The following is a 20,248-nucleotide window of genomic DNA, read 5'->3' as shown; positions in this document are numbered from 1 at the left end:
ATTTGCTGGCGAGGACAAAAAATGACCGTTTCACGACTGTTTTCTTTAATTTATATACACAATTGTTTCCTAGAGACATTGACTAGAAAGAACGAAATGAGGTTAGAATAGACGGGAGTTTTCAAGTATTTGTGGAAATCTACACAGGCAGAAATGTACCTTCGATTATAAGATATTTTCGATGCACATTTGAGCTAGAACCAATATCTCTATGATAGACTTTGAACGAGAACTTTGCGTCTAACCACTGACATAAATCTAAGTAACCAAAAAAAGATTGCGTTAACGGTAATTGAGAGCTTTTATTCCATTGATTCCCCTTAATTTTGTTGGACCTCATTTAGAAACCTTCAAAAAAATGCTTAGTATTTTAAATATACGAACACGGTATTATTGTTGACAGATGGTTGCCAAATATTCCGAGAGCAAAGCTTTCGTCTATAGGAGATATTTTTTCGAGACAGATTGTTTGAGACGGATAACCGTTGGCGTCATTTGTATTTGCAGTGTTTTCAGCGAGCTTCCTAGAACTTGATGTTTGTAAGGCTATCATGATTTGATAGATTTCAAACACTGATATCGATAATCGGTTTCAGGACTCATACAACTCGTATTACTGTTTGGCTTTACATGACCGGACATGATGTATACACAGCAACACTGTGAAGTTTGGCTTCTTTTGCAGACATATTTATGTCACTTGATTCATGACACGCCGAAAATGCTCGTGGAACCTGTACTAATCGTTGCAGCTAGCGGAATAGAACTGAATTGGTACATAAAATACATGTTTATTTTTGTTTCTATATAAAACGAATTTTACCGTGTACTGTATGTTACTGGGGGGCTTGGGTCAGTGACCCCCCCCTTCCCTAGCTTTTTTGCAGCCAGAGGCTTGTCACGTTCGCTAACGTTTTTTTTAGAGTCATATATATATATATATATATATATATATATACGTGAAGATAAATGAGATGTAACGCAATAAAAATCGTGAAAACTGCTTTATGCTACTTCGAATGGAAGGTTTTATTGCACCATCCATATTTTGCAAACAATAAATTTTCATATTTTTCATTTGTTAGACAATTCATTACCTTGGCGGCGTGCAACATAGATCAACAGCTCAAAACGTGACTCAAGCCGGAACCCGTTACCTTCTGGGCAGACGCTGATATATTATCTGGATGGATAGAAATGAAAGGAAGTCGTTAGAAACTACGATGGATATATAACCTCCTGACTTCTAGCGATCGCCGTTCCTTATCGTAATGTTCAAATCATCTTCAGTTCTGCCTCCACTATTAGATCTGAAATATTGTTTTCTATTCGTGCGCGCCATCATCCCAGGAATTCGTGTTGAATCGTAGGTATGACAATAATTTACTTCTACACTTCATCATTTTACGCGTCCTTTCCGGCAACAAAATTCTGCCGTCTCCAAAGCGGGTTTTCAAGATTTTGCCACAGTTTAATGTCGGCAAGATAATTGTAGTTGAGGAAGTTAAGCATAGCAGAATTGGCAACTTCAATAAATTCTACAAAACTATTCCTAAGATCTGTGCGCACTGTGAGCGCGAACCTTAGCGAAATCTGATGAAATATTATTAAAAAACAATAACATGGATAGCCTATGAAAGACTGACCGGAATCAGAGCCTTACCAGATCAACATACGCTATGCGGTAAAGCATGCAGCCAAGGTATAATAAATTCGGTAGTAGACAACAAGTTCGTTTCAAACATTGATGAACGAATTTTAATAAACCGGGACGTTGAATTATAATCCTATGTTTTCTTTGTAAATAGTTCGCAATAAATATATTAAGGAGTACCTTTAAAAAACTGCACGCGTTAATAGACAAAATTTAGCTGGAAAAGTTTGAAACGATTTTAAAGTACTTTTTCGTCTATCGAAGCTTTTGTTGTACAAATGCAGAGCATACGCATTCGTGGCAACATGAGCAATGATTTCCAGTTCCTGCGAGCATAAATTCCAAAAACACATTTTTGACATCTCTAACAGAAAATTCTCAAAATTTCTCCGAGATCTATTTTTTTGTTTCATGTTCAAACCAGTTTAGCGATTGGACACGCGAAGGATTCGTAAGATTCACTGCTTTTTTTTTGCCTACTATTTTGCCTTGCTCGGTTCCTCTTCGTTCATGTTTCTCTATCTATGTGCGCTTCGTATAACCTGATTGAAGCTTGGCAATGGTGACGCAGTATAAATAATGAATAACGATAACAATGACCCTAAAGTATCTACCTCGCATAGGCATTTTCGACTACAAAGAGTAACAAATATAACAAACATAAACGTTTATTATTTTTACCATACAGTCGTCCATCGAAATAACGTGACACGAGAATAACAAGGTTTCTGATGAGGCTATTGGCAAAATAAAAAATATCACTATTGGCACATATATTAAAAGCCGGGGTTTTTTATTATCGAGCAACGAAGCGGTAAAAATCTAGCTCAGGCGATCTCTTGCTGGCTTTGGACAAGGCATGCATAATCATAATCGTTGGATAATCATATCATGCAGTATTCATCTAAAGAGCCTATTTGATTGGCTATAACCAGAAGTAAAAACAGTCTCACATAGAATTTGTGGGAAGACGAAGTTACAAGCACTTGTCTTAGTGCACTCTCCGTAGTAGACCTAGTGCGAAGGTCTAAATGTGTACGCGCATAGATAGCTAAACGAAAGAGGTGAACCGTTGCCATTGTTCGAAGTATTCGTTTTATTTCGAATATGAAGGACTTAATATGCAGCAGCCTAAGCGGCAAATGATATAGTAATGGCTTCAATACCAAGATCAATTTTTATACTAATATGGTGTTCTCTATAGAGTATGTCATAACTCAAATGGGTATGTTGTCAGGAGTGAACTATTCTGGACTGGTGAAAGGTTGGCTGTTTCTCGGAAGTTGATTTCTACTTCAATTTCTTTTTGAACTTGCAACAACCCCCGAGATGTCGTGTTTCAACATTACGCTCTTGAATGCTAGCAGGATAAGCAATGCCTTAACGTAATAATGAATGTCAAGTTAACGATAACTATTATAAATGAACTCAACTTTGGTTGGGCGAGCAGCCAACTCATTGATCTTTCATTATGCTGTTGTACTGTTTAGGTGGCTAAACGAGTCGTATTATACAGCATATTTCGTTCTACACAATCCATCTACGTACATACATGGGTCGTAATGATGACACAAGAAGGTGACCCATTGGTGCAAAATAGGTAAATTCAACTTTAAGACATTCTGCATTGATATTTAAAGTCGAAGTTGAACCAAGGAAAAGAATCGAGCCCCACTTTTCTAAATAAAAATATTGGGTAGGTCGTCTGGTAAATTTTTAATATATGGATATGAAATGTGGAAGTAGTTTATCGTTCGTTTAACAACTGGAAAAATTGAGTATTTTATCATCGCGATCGTTTCTTAATAATGCGAAAAATAAATATATACAGAAAATATAAATATGTTGTAACGATAAAGATATATTGACTCGCAAAATGGCAAATCATGGCAAAGTCAATAGAACGAAATGTTCGCCTACAATAGATAGCTAATCGAAATCACTTGTAAATTACAGGAATATCAAACTGTACAAAGCGTCGTAAAACTCTGATTGTAGCATAATCGGAGCTTGCATATATGAGAAATAAACTTAATTATAATTAAGCTTAACACGTGTAGCAAACTTATTCTTTGTTTTTTAATGATAAAATAATAAAGACAGTTTTTTAATGATGAAAAAATCGATTTACCCTGATATGAATAAGATTATGCCAGATACTTCCTAGTCGTCTTTGATAGGATCCTTTAAGGAAGCTCTTTAATGACATACTTTGTCTAACAACCGTAACTTTGACCGTGCTTCTCATAGTGGGTTCGTAACCTGACTGATGTCACTTTCACCAAAAAAAACCGATGAATAATAGAATTCGAATTGCTCAATGACGAGCATTTATCTCAATGTTAATGTAAAACGTTCGTCAAAGTTATATTTATAGCGAATATAATAACAATTTGTTTAGCCTAATGTTAGTGTGTACTGTTTGTTTTATGCTTGTATACAAGCGTGGGTCACAAGTTACATCCTACAACATTCGTGCCGGAAATGCAGCTAAATTAAGGATGGGGGAGGAGATTTTTTTTTAGTTTTTGACCTGTCTGAGTTACGATCCTTTTTGTGATCTTCCCGATTGCCACATGCGAGTTTTCGTCGAACTCTTCGAAAGCCGTATTAAGACTGGCGACAATTCGACTATAGATTAAGGGTAACCAAATAAGTTAAGTCGTGCGTACGATGCCCTCAGCTCCAATACATTGGACAGTCTTCGCTCATGCTCTGAAAACGAGCCATCGGCATCCGCTATGACAAGTATGTGGCCTTGTTATAAAAAAAAATATGAATAATACCTATTAAACGTATGTTTGTTTTGATACACTTTATCAAAGCGTGTCCCAAGTTATCTGGCACAAAATGTATGGTAACTGTCGAATCACCCGGACGCGATCAAGTTAAATGTATTTTGCTTGTAACACATTTTGAATTAATGCAAGTAAATTTTACTTAAATCCATACAAGGTATACTCAATGTTCATGACAGCAAGTGGGGTGGTCAGATTGCACGAGACACAGGTGCACTTCTCAAGTCTGTACATTCTATGTAATAACTTAAGCATAATCGTTGGCGGTAACAAGTCTTAATTTGGTTCAGAGAGAGCTAGAAGATGACATCGAACTTAATTTTTTGATTCATTGCAAAACAGAGTACAATCGCTACGAAAATAATGCAAGGAAAATCAATTGCATAATCTTCACACAAGTACTAGTCGGTTCAATTAAGTCAGTGTGTTATTTAATGTGCAATTCCAGACACAGAATGATATTAGTGCCCGTTTGGGTTATCGGGAACCCTGGTAAGCAGCTGATCGTCAGTAATGGGACATACATAGATGTTAATATCAGTAGCGAGGATAAGTTTGTGCAAGCTTTGATTTTTGATAAGTAAAAACAACGGATATGTATGAGCGTACTTTCGGTGGTACAGTAATCATATCGGATATGGGAGTGCTACAGTAAAACTTGAACGAGGGTAGGCGCAATAGGTTGAAGAATGCAATGCTAAACAGGTTACTGCTTTCAAATCAAATAACAAGTCGTCCCTGTGATGTAGCAATAGGAAGTTTACTTCGTTGAACTTTTTCATTGCGTTATCTATATTCTCACTGTTTGTACAGTGGTTGGCCAATGACTTGTTGAATGTACCGTAGTGCTATCCCTGTACGGCAAAATGGAAAAAGGTGGGTCATCGTTTTGACGTCATTGAATCGATTGTGTGTCAAAATGTGTCACGCTTGCTGAGTGTTTCTTTAAGCAACAAGTTCGAAAGTGTCTTGTCAAAGAATAAGTTGTAGCATGCGAAATTTGAATATGAAAGGTGTTCTTTATCAAGCCGTATGTCCGTCCAACTTAAGAATACCTAGGATATGACGCATTGAATTCATCTTTTAGTGCCTTTTGCCTATCAAGACAGCTATTTCTACTTTAAAATTCAATATGTGCCAGCTGGTACACAGCCCCATCACCTCTCCGTATGTAATTTCATTGAAGTTACATCGGTGGCTACAAGAAAATAAATCAGTTTTTCAATCCCACTAAAATGCAGAGTAACGCTCATATAAATATATGTATTTATAACTACAGTGTGACGCGTTCGCCCACTGAAACTGTCTTCTTCTAATGCTAGTATCGAGAGAAGCACTAATCCACAACTGTTTAGCCCTTTTGATCAGACGGTTAAACGGGTACTTCGACAGAGTGCTTCGCTTAGCCGCAATAGAACTGTTATGATCTAATCCACGTAAGCGTCTTGTTGTATTTACACATTATATGTTCGAGAAGACTTTTGACTTTGGTCAGGAAATGATCCGTTCGGCTTCCAAAAGCTAGTACAGCACGAAGCGAAACCGCATGATTAATGTACATCACCATGCACAACCACCTAATCAATTTTTTTCGATGAGTATGAAGTGCTGTGAGATCGCACACGTTTTTCTTTGGATATAATGCTACTGGTTCATTGATCACGACATAGATTCATGGTTACATACATAGTAAATCTACGACGAATTTGTCGATTACTAAGATATGGTATACTTCCGTGTGATTCTGTTCGACCATTGATGTCTTTGTTAGACTCAATGTACAAGGCCTATTCACTCGAATCTGTGCTACAAAATCTTCCACCCACGTTTAGCATTGAGTGTGCAGCTACCTACAGAGATACACTTTTGCTTGGTATGTATCAAGAACAGCTTTTCTTAATTCTTAATTACGTTTTAAGTAAGAAGATCATAATTTAATCTATTCATATTATTTGTATTTATACACTATTTTTACTGGATCATCACCTTTTGCTAGATATATGGTACAATGGAAACTAAATTAATGTTCGTATCCTTAACCGTTTCATAGTAGCCCTAAATTATTAATTGCAAGTAATCCAGAGTATGTACTTTCGTAAAATAGTCCCTTAACTGATGTTTCTTATGACCCTCTTTTTGTTTGGTTACTTATTAGGCACAAAGCAGGGTTACCTCACGACGTTTCGGGTGACCAAGGCACATCCACCGAACTCGGAAAGCCCGCTCGACGTCAGGCTTCACAAAACCTTTAAAAGCTTCTCAAAAAAACCTATAAACGAGCTGGTTGTAGTTGAAGATCACGATCTTCTGATCAGCCTATCGGATCAGACTGTTAACGTGCATAGAATTTCCGAGACATTCCCACTTCTACGGCAGGTTGGATCATCCATAACGTCTGATTTCTACTCTAGAAACCCACCAGAATGAATACGATTTATATAATTTCTATATACAATGGCCTCACGACGATTTTCTGATAATAGTTGATTTGCTCTCCGTGAGGGCCCAATTTCGCGCCCAAGCCTCAGTACCCTGTTAATGGAAACAGGATTTAATTACACAAAAGCATTCCAGTTAATCAAACAAAATAATATAAGGTACTTCCTCATCGATCTTTGATGGCATTTATTCAGCTCATCCCTTTTCGTAAATTACTCATTTTGTTCTAGTTCAAAGGGGTTACCACGTTCGCTTGCGGCACGCAACGGGTCAAGCGCCACAATGATGGAAGCGACAACGTCAGTCCAAGCGACAGAAATTACACAGTGGTGCGATTGTGTATCGCACAGCGTCGGAGGATCCAGTACTTCTATTGGAAACATAACGATAGCGCGTTTATAGAGCATCCCTATGAACACACACTGCCTGACGTTCCTCGTATAATGGTTTGGTCAAGCAAGGAGCATCTTATCGTTGGCTTCAAGACCTCCTATGTCCTACTCAAGGCGAACAAAACGGGCGACCTTCGGGAGCTACGCACTATCAGTCGTCAACCAGAACCACTCATTACACGGTTGCAGGACGACAGCTATGCAGTGCTTAGCGAAAAAAACGTCCACCTCGTAAATATGAATGGTGATCGAATTCAGATAGAACCGATCATCATGAGCGAATTGCCTGTCTCACTAGCTTACGACTATCCCTACCTAATGGGTCTTTCGCCAGCTGGAGTCGAGGTGCATACAATAAACCCAACCCTAACAATTCAGACAATTCAGGTGAGACTTCGGGCGGTATATATATAAGCACTATGTATATATATAGAACTTATGAGTCAAAGCTAATTTTTGCTTGTAAAAACTCTATACCTCAAATCGTAATGACAAACGTGCCCTTAGACGTCACATGTTCAATTTTACGTGCGCTCACAACAACCGGCCAGCTTTGATCATAGTTACCGATGATACTACATAATAGGTTGAGTATTTTAATCCCGATTTTGATAACCACCCAGTTTAGTACATATGTGCCACTAAGACGGAGATAACAACTACACTGGAAATTAAAAACTCGGCAAATAGTTATTATGAATGGCTGATGAAAATAGGTAAAGCATGATTGAGCGGCTCTTCAGCCAGAATATGATTCATAAGGTTCCACGTTCTTACAAATGGGTGTGGAATCAAATTTATATTGCCAAATGAGTGATCTCTTATAAAAAAAAAGATGCTGTTCATTGAAACGGATTTGGACTCGCTGTTTTAAGGTCCGTCAACGACACATACGGCACGATTTGTGTAAATGAAGTAAGTTGAAACTTAATAGCCTTTGCTGATTGATAACAGTACCATTGGTATGAGTCGCTGTGTTGTATCATTGCAGATAACGCAAACACCAAAGCCATTAGGGCTTATCGTGTGGAAAAGTGGGATGGTATTCGTCATCTCTACGAATAATGTCTGGTGCCTTGTCCGAGCTTCGGTAGGCGACCAGTTGTCCGCGTGTAAAGACCAGAAACAATTCCATCTGGCTCTCATGTTGGCAAAGCTGTTAGATGCATCGGATGCAGATAAAGCGCGTTGTAAATATCACCTTGAGAATTTGCTTGCCTTCGACTTTTTCGCCAAAGGACAATATCAGAAAGCGTTTAAGCTGTTTGAAGAGATTCGTACTGATCCTGTCCATGTTATCGGGTTAGTTCCATCGCTACTCAAAGAGCAGTACCGAAAAATGCTTCAATACCCGGCTTCGGTTCCGAAGCTCGATGAGTCTCAGCTGACAACCGCTATGACGGAGCTGATTGTGTACCTCAGTTCTGCCCGAAGATTTATAAAGAGTCAGGAATGCGATAATGTCCAAGTCGGAGGTATCCTCGAGGGAATCAATGCTGTCCGTCCGAAAAAGCTACTCCTACAAATCATCGACACGACGATGCTTCACCTCTACATCAATGTGAATCCAAACCTTGTAGCAGCTCTGCTAAGCTTTAAAGATAATCATTGCCATCTTGAGGAGTCAGAGGCACTGCTAAAGGAGCACCAAAAAATTGTTGAGCGTATAATCCTTTACGAACAGAAAGGTGCCCATCACAAAGCGCTTCAACTGCTATCCGAACAGGCGCTTATTCCGAGCTCACCGCTTCACGGTCATGAGCATACGATTGCCTATCTTCAGCGATTGTCGGGTGACCACTTCGACCTCATACTTGAATACGCAAAATGGGTTATTGATGCATTTCCCGATGACGGACTGAAAATCTTTACTGAGGGTACTTGCGGCCGTGAACTTTTACCAAGAGAAAGGGTGCTTCAGTTCTTGGAGAAGGAGTCACCTACGCTGATTGTACGTTATCTTGAGCATCTCATTCTTCACTGGCATGATGATAACGTCCGATTTCACAATTTGCTAATCCACAAGTATCGTGAACAGATCATCCGTATAACTAACAGCGAACTCAACGACCCTTCAGTGACATCTATACGTGAAAAACTTGTAGACTTTTTGCGGACATCGAATCGCTACACACCGTCGATATTTCCTCAGTGGTTTCTCAACGACAAGCTATACCTTGAATGTGCCATTGTTATGGGTAAACTTGGTCGACATCAAGATGCATTGACAATTTACATTCACGTTCTCCGGGATTTAAAACGTGCCGAAGACTATTGCGTCGAGCAGTACTTAGGAAAGAAGGCCTGCGACAGGAACGTTTTTATCATACTTTTGACACTGTACATTACTCCGGCAAAAATTTGCCTTAAGGTAAATTCAGCTGTAAAAATTACAGCTCACAAGAACATTCAAAAACAATTACAGCAAATTTCCACTAGGGTAATTTGTTACAAAGTTTTTTAACACCAGTATCTGGGTAGCACACAGCAGTCGGTGCGCGGTAAGGACTCATTTAAACAGATAATTCTTTTTACGATAAACAAGTATCCTAGTGCGATCCAACAGAACAGACAGGCTAATCAACTGGATAAATAAATCCAATAACTGTTAAATAGCCGTCAAGCCCAAGCTTGATTAAGTTGCGATGCCCTACACGCATCCTTTATAAGTCACAGAAAACTTGATATATAGAATCTAATTACTTGCTAAAATATTTAAAAAGACAACTACGGCTAAAGTATCACTATGGGAATGAAGATTTTTATTATAGTAATAGTTTATTATAGTAATACCCCGAAAGCCAGTTATTTTTACTATACTAACGGTTATCTTCAATATGATTCTTACTTAATTTAGGCACTGGATATTAGTGCTCCTGCGGCAGAGTCCGATCCTCCCGACATTATGGAAATTCTTAATCTGCTCGATCGCCATGTGGACAAATTGGATCCGTTGCGGGCTATCGAAATGCTTCCACCAGAAGTACCGTTACAAAAACTGGAGGAATTCATTACAAAATTACTGAAAGAGCAATCTATACAATTATCTAAGGTAAGTATATGCCTTCTGTAATACTGCCCATTCAAATCCATGCTTTAGGGCATGTGATCCAGTCTAGCATAGATTTTTAAAACAGAATTTCCGTAGATCTGAAGACGAGCTGTGTATACATATGTATATATATATGTGTATATATATATATATATATATATATATATATATATATTAGTCAGGCCACTAGACCTCGTTATTAGTGGAATCTTATTTAAAATCTGAAAGTGAAAAAGTTTCTAATAGAATTTGGCTTCACTTTTTTATATTTCAGTTGCGTGTCCTTAATGCTCTTCTTCTTAGTGACAACGTTAAGGCGAAGTTGCTAAAATTTAACCTAGTGAAATTCTGCGTAACTATTGACGATTCGAAATTATGCGATATCTGCCAGCGGCGAATCAACCGTTCTGTATTCGTGCACACCGAGAAAGGACAAATTGTTCATTATGCGTGCCATAACAAAACATTATCAGGCAGCGAAAGTGTTGATAACTAGAATAGAATCGACCTTTTTACGGAACAGAGTATCATTATCTGTTTTAACTTGAGACTGTCCCAAAAGAAAGTTTCGTGCGTTACTGCTGCTTCTATGGCTTGCCTAACCTAGTGTGACCAGTGAAATGAAAAGTGGGGTTCAGCCTGTCCCTAAAACGCCCTTAAAGAAGCCATTAGCAAAAAATGGGCCTCTAACCCTAATTGACCAGATCGTGTAAGAGCAAGCGTGCACGTCGGAGATAGTTAACAATAAAACCTCTTTTTCCGGTAGCAAAAGTTTTCTATAAAAAATTAAGCTAGATAGAAACAGACAAAAGTAATTAGGGGAAATGCCACAGCCGTCATTGTTTAGTGCGTGTGAAAATATATTTAATTACTATCACTAGTTTAACATTTAATAACTATTTTCGAGAGCATTTCTAATGCTTCTTTTGCGCTTGTTTAGATAGCTTCAGTTATTAGCCTGAAGTGATGAGAAACGACTTATTGTATCGACGTTACGCATGTCGTGTGCAGCAATGCAATGAACGTTCCTGCTAAAAAAAATAGCTTGGATGTCAAAGAAAAACCCACTTTATCCCTCTTTGGCGAGAACAACTCTGAAACTAAAGCTGCGACTTACTCAAATGACTAGTATTATTATAAAGTTTTTGATATTAGGAAATGTTAAATGTTGTATGCGGTACTTTCGAGTTCCTCAATATTTTATGAGATTTAGACCATATGTGATATCCTTACATGTAAATATATGCTAATACTAGATGACCGACAAGGACCCAAAGTAGCAGACATTGTTGTATTGAAGTCAAGTAGTTTTTCGGGCTACTAATAGGTGTTGTATGTGGCCCACTGCAAAAAGAAAATGTAATGTTAATAAATACCCAAACTTTGTTTATAAAAATAGCGTTTACAAGAAAGGGGTTTCTCTAACAATGAATTGCTAGCAGCTTTGAGTCGAGGAGAACTTGGATAGCGGGGCGTGGAAACACGTTTTCATGGGGCAAAGTAGACTTTATGGAAAACACTCCAATAAACGATGTAATTTTTGGCAAAAGAATATTCGTAGCCGTGTCTATTGGCTATAAAAGTATTTCATCCCCAAAGAGTGCAAAGTTTGTTATATTTAAGGTGAAAGCGAATAACGAGTTATATTTATTTCACCGGCAAACGATAGACTCCGTGTTCCAAAGTTCTTTAAAGATTGTCTTTGTACATATATATTATCGCTACACGACAATTATTGTTCATAATTCACGACTCGCATCCCAAAGTCACCTTCGGTATAACCATTAACTACTATTTTTTACCACTGTCCGCGTAGTAGGATAACAAACAGCAACTATTCTATCTACACTATTATTTTTTGTAATTATTTTTCTAAAAATGCTTGTTTTCGTCAAGCAAGCTGGAAAGTTTAGGTACAGAATTAAATATGATTATCAACGCATCTGTTTTAGTGAAGTCATCAGAGCGGCTCATTTTAACTTGATATTCCAGGCCAAAGTGAGCATTTGAGGAAAACTGAATACTTTTCTATCACTCTTTAACTTTCATCACTTTATTCTTTAACTCACATTGTGTAGTTCAAACTGATAGTTTTTTTAATTTCAATATCTATTACGGTAAGACTTTAGATCATTACCAACTAAATTACGTCGAACTCTTTGAAGAAGCCTCCATACCTTTAGTTTTCCAAAATATATGCCCACAGGCTCTTCAAGAAATAATACTCCATTGTCTCTAGCCGAAGAGCCTCATGTGAAATGCATTTATATCTCATACAAAATACACTTAACAGGTCGTCATTGTACATAGATTAGATAGCTATCTACTCTATAGCTAAAAAGGTTTCTATGCATAAAATGCAACAACACTCCTTCAATGGCAGTAATTTCTACCATTGGATAAGATAGTCTCTGTATCGCACCAAATTGGTTATTATCTTCTCGCGATAGTCTTATTGCGTCATACGACCAGGATGATACTCTCCATATTAGACTTAGTTACGTACTATGTTCTTATGATCATCTAGTAAACCCAATATCGGTTAGTTTCCAGCAGGCTTGTTAATTACACCCGAACAACGATGTTGCTTCGGACGCATTTTGTATCACATGATGATTTTGTTATGCTTTTATGGGACCAATTTATAAAATGTGCTAATAGCCCCTTTGTCCAGTGCTTTATGGCTGGGCATAGGACAAACAGCTCTCCTAAAATTTATTTAAAAAGGTGAAACTGAAATGATATCATCACAAGTACTGGAGCCGACTGAAACCAACCGAAAGATTCGTGAATACACCCATCGATCAACCTGGCTAGCTTACGTAACTTACTCCGATACACCATACATGACTATACCCAGATACTGGCGCAGCTAGCGCAAAAGTAAAATCCACAGCAATGTATAATCGGTTAACAAACAACAATTATGCGGAAAAGAAAATGGTGCTACGCCCAAATATTTTAATGGTTGTGCCAGTATCATCAAGAATGTGTAGCATACGTTTTCCCACAATGACAGATCGATCCGTGATGTCAATCGGACTCAGTTCTACACGGAATTTCATTCGTAGCTTCTAACGTCTGCCGACGGCGAAGGGTACAACGGTCCTCCACGATGGCGAGATAGGAGTATTTCTTTGCTGACAACGGCATTTAAATAAGAACACAGCCGCAGTTGTTTTAGAACTTCTTAAATCAGGCAAATGCAACTGGATCTAGTTAATTCGTTCGTATTATGCACAAAAATGTGAAATAACTGTTCGCTAACAACTACAGTTGATGTGGTAGCATATTCTGATACAACCTGCTGTTCTCAAATGAAATGGTACGACCGGAATAGAACGCCTAATGTGCAGTAGAAAGGAAAAAGGATATTGTTAATTCATAAGGGTTGCCGGCTTAGCAAGTGTCATGGTCGCTATTCTGCATGAAAGGTAATCTATAATCCACTCGATTTACCTATTACTAAATTACCTCCATGCGCACACTCACACAAACGCACTCGCCTTTACGAGTACGCCGGGTCACGTTAGGTTCCCACAAGATGTGTGATCGTAAAGAAATCATCTACCAAACAATGCGCAAAACATTACTCTTATCCAGATACTCTTATATGATTGCCTTATTATTGCTACGATTTCCATGCTTTACACAAAGCCATAGAAACATTATTGACTAGCTCTTTTAGTTTAAGAAGATACCTTACTGGAAACTACCCAACTACTAGTTCTACTATATATAGGAGCTCGTAGATAGAAAGTCGTAATGGATTAAAATATTATTAAAGTGCCTTTTTTGAACCTGCCTGTTTCTGAATCTGTTCACTATCTCCCATATACAAATAAGGATGCTGCCATAAAGCTTTGAGGTCCACAATGACTTTTAGTATTATTCGATCGTTATTAGCATCATTGTCATCCTCATCATCATCGCCCCCCGGCAGCACTACAATCATGTGCAGTATCATCATACTTTCAGCTTTTGAAAACGCATACCATATCTAGGGAATCTAATTCCATGCTCCACGAATGCCATTATCTAGACGGTTTTACTTAATGAAGGTATGTCAACTACAAGAGGTTCGCTATCGGCGTTAGGGACGTGATCTGACGGTGTTCTTCTACGTAGAATCAGCAATTTTGTCTTTAACCGAACCAGTACAGGAGGGAAAGTCAAGAGGTCAAACTTGATATTACTATAGCCCGGCACAGCATCGATTATTCTGTAATCATTTTTGAACGGCAAATAGCTACTTGACTGAACCGAGCGACCTTCGATAATTAAATGCGAGTAATTTCGACGTATTAATTCGTTTGCTGAGAGACCTTCCGTCTTGTCGTATATCCACCGGTGGTTGAGTTCACCGAAGCGCGACACGCCCGTCTGGGCAGCCAAGTTGCAAATGTGAACGGTGGCGTACGGAGTGTGTAATTCGGTTTCATGAAGCCGTTGAAGGGCGTTACCCCCGGGGTAATTGTAAGACGAGACGAATAACAAAGTGTGCGTCATGAACAAATTGCCCATGAGATGGAAACATGCAACAAGGGTACACATTGCCATAAAGATTGACTTGACACGCCGTTCCCATACCCAGCTACAGGTTCGAGCTACGACTAAATTGATCAGTGGGAAAACGTAGATGATAAAGCGTAACTCCTTGTGCGGCAGAAACGAGTACAGGAAAATGTAGACTGCTGCGGGAAAGACCATTGTTCGTACCTGAACAACATGACAAGTAATAGCCCAAATACAACAAGAAATAGAGGCAAAAAACAAACAAGCAAAAGCAAGCGTTAACGTTCTTCCAGTTGATCATGTATGTACTATAAAAAATTTCTTGGAAGCTGCACTCAGCAAGGGGACTGAAATACTTTTGCGATTATAGACTATAGACAAAAAGTACGGCAGTTCGTGAGAATTCAGTTCTAGTTGAAATCTGACTAGTACTTTTGGTATACTTATGAAATATAAATTCGCGGCAAGTTTAGTGTTTTATGATATACAATGTAATCAACTTACCCGTGGGTCGAGATATAAAGCAAACGGGAACACGACCAAAGAAACCCCCATGGCGCGCGGAACAGCGCTGTAAAAGTACCACGCCCAAGGCTCCGTTCCCCAGTCTGAGCTTTTATTGAGAAAAACATTATACCATAACACCTAAAAAGAGTATACCCATAGTCAGTTTTAAAAGCGTAACAACTAAATAGTAAAAACACTTTGTCATACGCAGTCCGCTTTCTTCAGAATCTAAATAACGCGGTAGTTAATGGTATAAAATATAAAAAAAAAAATATTATTTATAATATAGTAGTACGAAATATTTTAATAGCATTCAAACGTATGACTCATTCAGCTCACCTCGCCCTCGGGCCAGAGAGGTCTCTGCCAGAAGATAGAATCAACGGCAAAACTGAGTAAAATACATCCAAAGCCAGCAGGTATTCCCCATTTGAGCATGTTGAGCGGGTGCAACCGCCCGCTGATCAAGTCCATTAACAACATCGTACCCAAAAGTGAAACCTGGTTAACATAATACAAACGAGAAAAGATTTAGATATTGGATGATTCGGTAAACCCTACCAAAAAGCAAAATAGATAATAAAACTGTGAAGGGTGTCTATGACAGCACTCATAGAATGCAGATTTGACGTGGTATCCAGTAATCCCTACAATACACAAATAGTCTGTTTTTACCTCGCATGAACAATTAACTAGCAGATAGACTTTCCTACTATTTGTTGACTATACTAAAGTGACATAGAGATGTGTATATATTTCAACGACCGAACTATACGGACGTACCCCCTTTTTTTTTTTAAATAAACTACCATAAAACAAATCAGTATAATGAAGAAAATCGAATTAGCTCACGAGTTCGACACGGAAGATGACGACAACGAAAGCCGTACACAGCGTAAGCTTGAAATGGTCCTGATCGATCCAGAATGCAAAACAAAGCAGGACAAACGTTAACGCAAACGTATTTGGCAAAGTGCGTGACATATAGAAGACTAGGTGGAACTGGGACGCTTGTATCAATACCAGCCAAACACCAGTAGCTTGACCGAACACTCGTTGTACCTGGAAGTTCATAACGATCAAATAAATATTTTTTTGTTTCTGTTCATCCAATTTGCTACCGTAATAGAGATGTACGTTCATTCTGTTGTAAAGGGGTCACATCAGAGCTGCTGATAACAGTATGATCATTTTTTGAACTAGTTAACACTACATTTTGAATGCAACCTAATATAATGACGTAAATCAAGGTTTTCAGGCAATAAAAAGTTGTATGCACAGTATGGTTATTATGTACACATGTAAATTAACTTTATGATCTACAAATATGAATTATAGCTAGACAGATCTCGCCGATCAGATACAAATATAGCGCAATTCTCTGTTATGACCAATGCTCTAGCATTTCGCTTTAATAAAGTTGTCGTTGTTGTACATAACGTAAATGCAGATAAATAAAGGCTTTCTAAAAGTTCTCTCGGTAAAGTCAGTATTGATTGTGAATACGATTGGCATGTAAGTTGTATAAGCCTTGTAACACAAGAAGATGACAAATACTAATCTTTTAATGCTTTCTAAGCGTACCACCATTGTTTATTACACGTTTTAAATTGGTGCGAAAATTTTGTGCATTACTCGATCGACCGTTTCTACGCCTAAACGCCTGCCCTATGAACGTGAACACTTTGTAATTTTGCCCCTGCCGTAAATGAGCCTTACCGAAATAATAAACCGTCGATAGGCAAGCGTCACTATAAGGGCCAGTGCGAAGCGTACGAGGAAGAGGCTAACAATTTTTTCGAGACCGATGAGCCTGCTAAGAAACACAAACGGAGCAGATACCGCCGAAAGTAGCAGCGGTCCCAAAAAGCTTCTTGGAACGACTCCGGGAAACTCGAGATGGTCGTAATTGCTTATGTTGGCTCGATGGAAGAGCATGTCATGTATTGCCTGCGGTACGGACGCAAGACAGAAAGTTTATACATTCATTTTGTAAGTAATGACGATATTTTAGTGACAATATAGCGCTATATGCAGACCTTACGCTAATTTGCAGTCTGTGTCAGAGATACGTAACATTAAAATGTTATTTCATTGTTCATTTGAGTACTTAAGATGCATCGTTTAGTGCACATAATAATAATAATAATATATTTTAGGGTAACCGCCTTGAAGAGAGCGAACGGAGGTATTATATACTTTTCTTTATTTTGCCCACGACACACTTCTAGAAAACCTCAAGCCACCAATCGACTTGGGTTGCGAATCACACCTCATTTTTGAAATCAATCTACTATGTTACAGCACCCCCCCCCCCCCCCCCCTCCACATACAACAGTCTAGTAAGGATGAAGACGTAAAATTCGTTTTTTTTATTTCGGCATACCTGGTACCGACAACATTCCCTACCTGGTATACGCACCTGCAGATTGAACGATTCCTCAACTTTGGTAAATGGGCAAATCACAATGTGAATTACAGCGGCAAGAAAAAGGATCCATTTATAAGTTTTGTCCCCGCCGAACAACGGTTCCATCATCCAAAACACCAAAGAGAACTCGAAGTTTGCCGGCGCACAACTTCCCTAGACTGACTTGACCGATGTCCCGACCCGGCTTTCGCGCAATCAAGCTACAGGATCCCTTCTAGGCTCAGGTGGCCAGCAAAGCGAAATCGCTATTCTATCGTTTGAATCGCTTGCAACGTTACGTACTGGCGTTAGAGACTCTACTCTAAAGAGTCGGCAAAATAAAAACCCGAGCGAAAAAATTGCTGGCGGCCGCAGCCGAACTGCCTAGCAATCACTACGCGTTTGCTTACAAATGGATCCGCATAACACTTTCATATATTTTTTTCGAACCGTGCCGCACACTCTTGATGACATTTGAGCTTAAATTTAAGGATTCGCTCTGTCTAACACTGTTCTGTTGTAATTGATTCGTTTTGGTTTAAGAAGTGTTGCCGACACCGCCGCCGCTAGTCACACCAGCAGAGCACAACTTTATCGTCGTCAGCATGCACAGTCATTTGTGCTAACACACGTTCAGTTGCTTAATAGAGAGTGAAGAACTGTTTTTTGCCAATTATTGACGAGTGTGGGATGACGAAGATCATAAGCGTTCTGGCTCAGCGCCGGTCAGCCATCGACGTGCCCGAAAAGTCATATCTCCGATCCCACTTGTGGTTTTTTTGAAGAAACGTGCGCGGGTAAAGCGCGTGAAACCACCTTTGTTAAGCTTTCAATAATGTTGAGTTAATAGCAGTATATAACGATAATAAACTTTGAAAGAAGTCTCAGGATCATCCTCTTGAACACTATTAGAACAAACATGCTTTTTTATCTAGTCTCTTTCCATCTTTCAATAGATAACTCAAGCGTAAACGCCGTACGCTTTTATCAGTGGGTGAAAAAGTTGCATAGCCGCGAAATTAATACAAGGGATACGAACGTACCACCAGACACATCCGTCCAAATCATCTTCATCAGATTGGCCATCAAGTGCTTGATGATCATTTGATGGAGCTGTTGTCGAACAGCTGATTCTTCCAGATGGTATAAGCGAGCGGGCGCTGAAGCAATCTTATCTCGAATGTTATTACACGTAGCCTTAGTGTTTAATACAAATATATAGATGTACCCTGTGCGCTCGCCATTGATTACCAATAGTCAACTGAAGGTGGTAAGTTCTTTCTAAACCCGTCTCCGCTTAGCTGCGTGATTGCTTGCATGTTGACTGTAGAGATTGAAGCTGACGAAAGCTGCAAATGATAAACAGAAATACGCCAGAATTGCGTTGACAAAGTGAACTCTGTTCAGCAGTCGCCCAGGAGTATAAGTTACTTATAAGTAAGATACTCTTGCAACGTTGTGGTTACATTCGGTAGACAAGAACCTACAAACAGTTGATAGAGTGTGGTTGAAATCGTCAATATCACTTCGACTGATCTGGTAGCATCGCCGACTCACAGTTAAGTAAGCACCATAGATAGGCGCTATGGACCATTCATTAGTCGGTCTATGACGCTTGTCTAATTCTGACTGTGCATTCCCTGTCATATAAAATCTCCCTGTTTGTGCTTAAAGTCGTAAACGGATTTCGCGCTATTGCATAGGCAATAGAAGACGCGTGCGTATCTTCGACACTTTTGAATTTTTAATAAAATACCGGTTTAGAATTCTAATGCGCGGTGTTAAAATGAAAATTATGACACCAATAAAACAAAGTTACACTATCTAAATTCTTATTGGTTAGGTGACGTTCGACTAATAGAAATTGGCAATAAATTAATTGTTTAAATTGATATCGTTCCACATGTAAGGCGTGGGATCATCCTGAACTAGTGAAATCAATGTTTGGTATAGTGCACCTTTTTTTAGTATCGCGTTACGAATGCTTGTTACTCAAACTTTTATGCGTTACGGGCTGTATTATTATGTCTGTAAGATATGAATGATTGTAGACGAACGTCCTTTAGGTGAATTAATTATCGTTTAGTGTCTTATTATATTGCTGTAATAGCAATCGCAAGTAGACGCCCAGTCCTTGTAAGGCAAATAACTATAGTTGTTGGAACTAATACAAAAAAAAACAAGGAACAAGCGTTATATAAGACTGCAGGAATCAAATAAACAGTAAAGTATGAGGCAAAAAAGGGCACGTCTTAAAGATGCACTTTTCTATACAATTAAACTCATAGTGCTTAGCAATTCAAGAGAGTAATTTGTTTTTTGATTCAAAGAATACCGTCATCCTTTCTTGCCCCGCTTTTTCGAGAATGCCCTAGGTGTGACAGGCTGATGTAAGTACTGTCCTCATGTGTTTGTACGTGTAGAAGGTTTAGCTCCTGCTACGAGTTATGCTATTTACGAATTGAAATAAAAAAAAAAAAC

General features: G+C 38.7%; 3 protein-coding genes across 9 annotated transcripts in view; 2 read left to right on the top strand and 1 right to left on the bottom strand.

Annotated features, from left to right (window-relative positions):
* Window positions 1-1,001: 1,001 nt before the first annotated feature.
* Window positions 1,002-18,822, bottom strand: Alg12 (Alg12 alpha-1,6-mannosyltransferase). 3 transcript variants are annotated; one of them, XM_022842992.2, is made up of 6 exons: window positions 17,780-18,763; window positions 17,077-17,307; window positions 16,210-16,419; window positions 15,697-15,858; window positions 15,355-15,495; window positions 1,002-1,183 (listed from the first exon to the last, which is right to left on the bottom strand). In XM_022842992.2, exons 1-6 carry the CDS (start codon window positions 17,894-17,896, stop codon window positions 1,154-1,156), a joined length of 891 nt encoding a protein of 296 aa, XP_022698727.1. In that variant the 5' UTR covers window positions 17,897-18,763; the 3' UTR covers window positions 1,002-1,153. The 3 variants fall into 3 exon arrangements, with proteins under 3 accessions (XP_022698727.1, XP_022698724.1, XP_022698726.1); XM_022842989.2 differs by lacking the exon at window positions 1,002-1,183 and adding an exon at window positions 12,357-15,054 and having other exon boundaries at window positions 17,780-18,822; XM_022842991.2 differs by lacking the exon at window positions 1,002-1,183 and adding an exon at window positions 12,357-15,054 and having other exon boundaries at window positions 17,767-17,852.
* On the top strand, window positions 4,893-11,887 carry LOC111265943 (vam6/Vps39-like protein). 3 transcript variants are annotated; one of them, XM_022842987.1, is made up of 7 exons: window positions 4,893-4,944; window positions 6,224-6,325; window positions 6,608-6,828; window positions 7,122-7,670; window positions 8,275-9,654; window positions 10,141-10,335; window positions 10,610-11,887. In XM_022842987.1, the coding sequence occupies exons 1-7, from the start codon at window positions 4,908-4,910 to the stop codon at window positions 10,829-10,831; spliced, it is 2,706 nt and encodes a 901-aa protein (XP_022698722.1). In that variant the 5' UTR covers window positions 4,893-4,907; the 3' UTR covers window positions 10,832-11,887. The 3 variants fall into 3 exon arrangements, with proteins under 3 accessions (XP_022698722.1, XP_086826861.1, XP_022698723.1); XM_086970735.1 differs by lacking the exon at window positions 4,893-4,944 and adding an exon at window positions 4,955-5,120; XM_022842988.2 differs by lacking the exon at window positions 4,893-4,944 and adding an exon at window positions 4,955-5,328.
* Window positions 18,823-18,902: 80 nt separating the features above from the next.
* The window catches only part of LOC111265945 (store-operated calcium entry-associated regulatory factor), a 5,171-nt gene continuing 3,825 nt past the window's right edge, over window positions 18,903-20,248 (top strand). The window contains exon 1 of one of the 3 annotated variants that reach the window (XM_022842993.2): window positions 18,903-19,037. The gene's annotated coding sequence lies outside the window, so the exon portion shown is untranslated. Of the gene's footprint in view, window positions 19,038-19,070; window positions 19,331-20,248 lie in introns of those variants that run through there. The other 2 variants (XM_022842994.2, XM_022842995.2) reach the window with 2 other exon arrangements.

This window comes from Varroa jacobsoni, unplaced genomic scaffold, assembly GCF_002532875.2.
Source record: "Varroa jacobsoni isolate VJ856 unplaced genomic scaffold, vjacob_1.0 scaffold_1030, whole genome shotgun sequence".
Classification (NCBI taxonomy): Eukaryota; Metazoa; Arthropoda; class Arachnida; order Mesostigmata; family Varroidae; genus Varroa; species Varroa jacobsoni.
The sequence above is the reverse complement of the archived record's forward strand: the minus strand, read 5'-3'. Positions and strand labels throughout refer to the sequence as shown.

What these genes read in the sequence shown, in the direction of transcription:
- LOC111265943 (XM_022842987.1), top strand. Translation starts at nt 4,908, where the DNA reads ATGATATTAGTGCCCGTTTGGGTTATCGGGAACCCTG. An exon ending in TAACAATTCAGACAATTCAG is followed by an intron (nt 7,671 to 8,274) that starts GTGAGACTTCGG and finishes GTATCATTGCAG; the next exon opens with ATAACGCAAACACCAAAGCC. An exon ending in CGGCAAAAATTTGCCTTAAG is followed by an intron (nt 9,655 to 10,140) that starts GTAAATTCAGCT and finishes TACTTAATTTAG; the next exon opens with GCACTGGATATTAGTGCTCC.
- Alg12 (XM_022842989.2), bottom strand. Translation starts at nt 17,896, where the DNA reads ATGATGGAACCGTTGTTCGGCGGGGACAAAACTTATAAATGGATCCTT. An exon ending in ATCGACGGTTTATTATTTCG is followed by an intron (nt 16,420 to 17,076) that starts GTAAGGCTCATT and finishes ATGAACTTCCAG; the next exon opens with GTACAACGAGTGTTCGGTCA. An exon ending in CTCTCTGGCCCGAGGGCGAG is followed by an intron (nt 15,496 to 15,696) that starts GTGAGCTGAATG and finishes TACTCTTTTTAG; the next exon opens with GTGTTATGGTATAATGTTTT.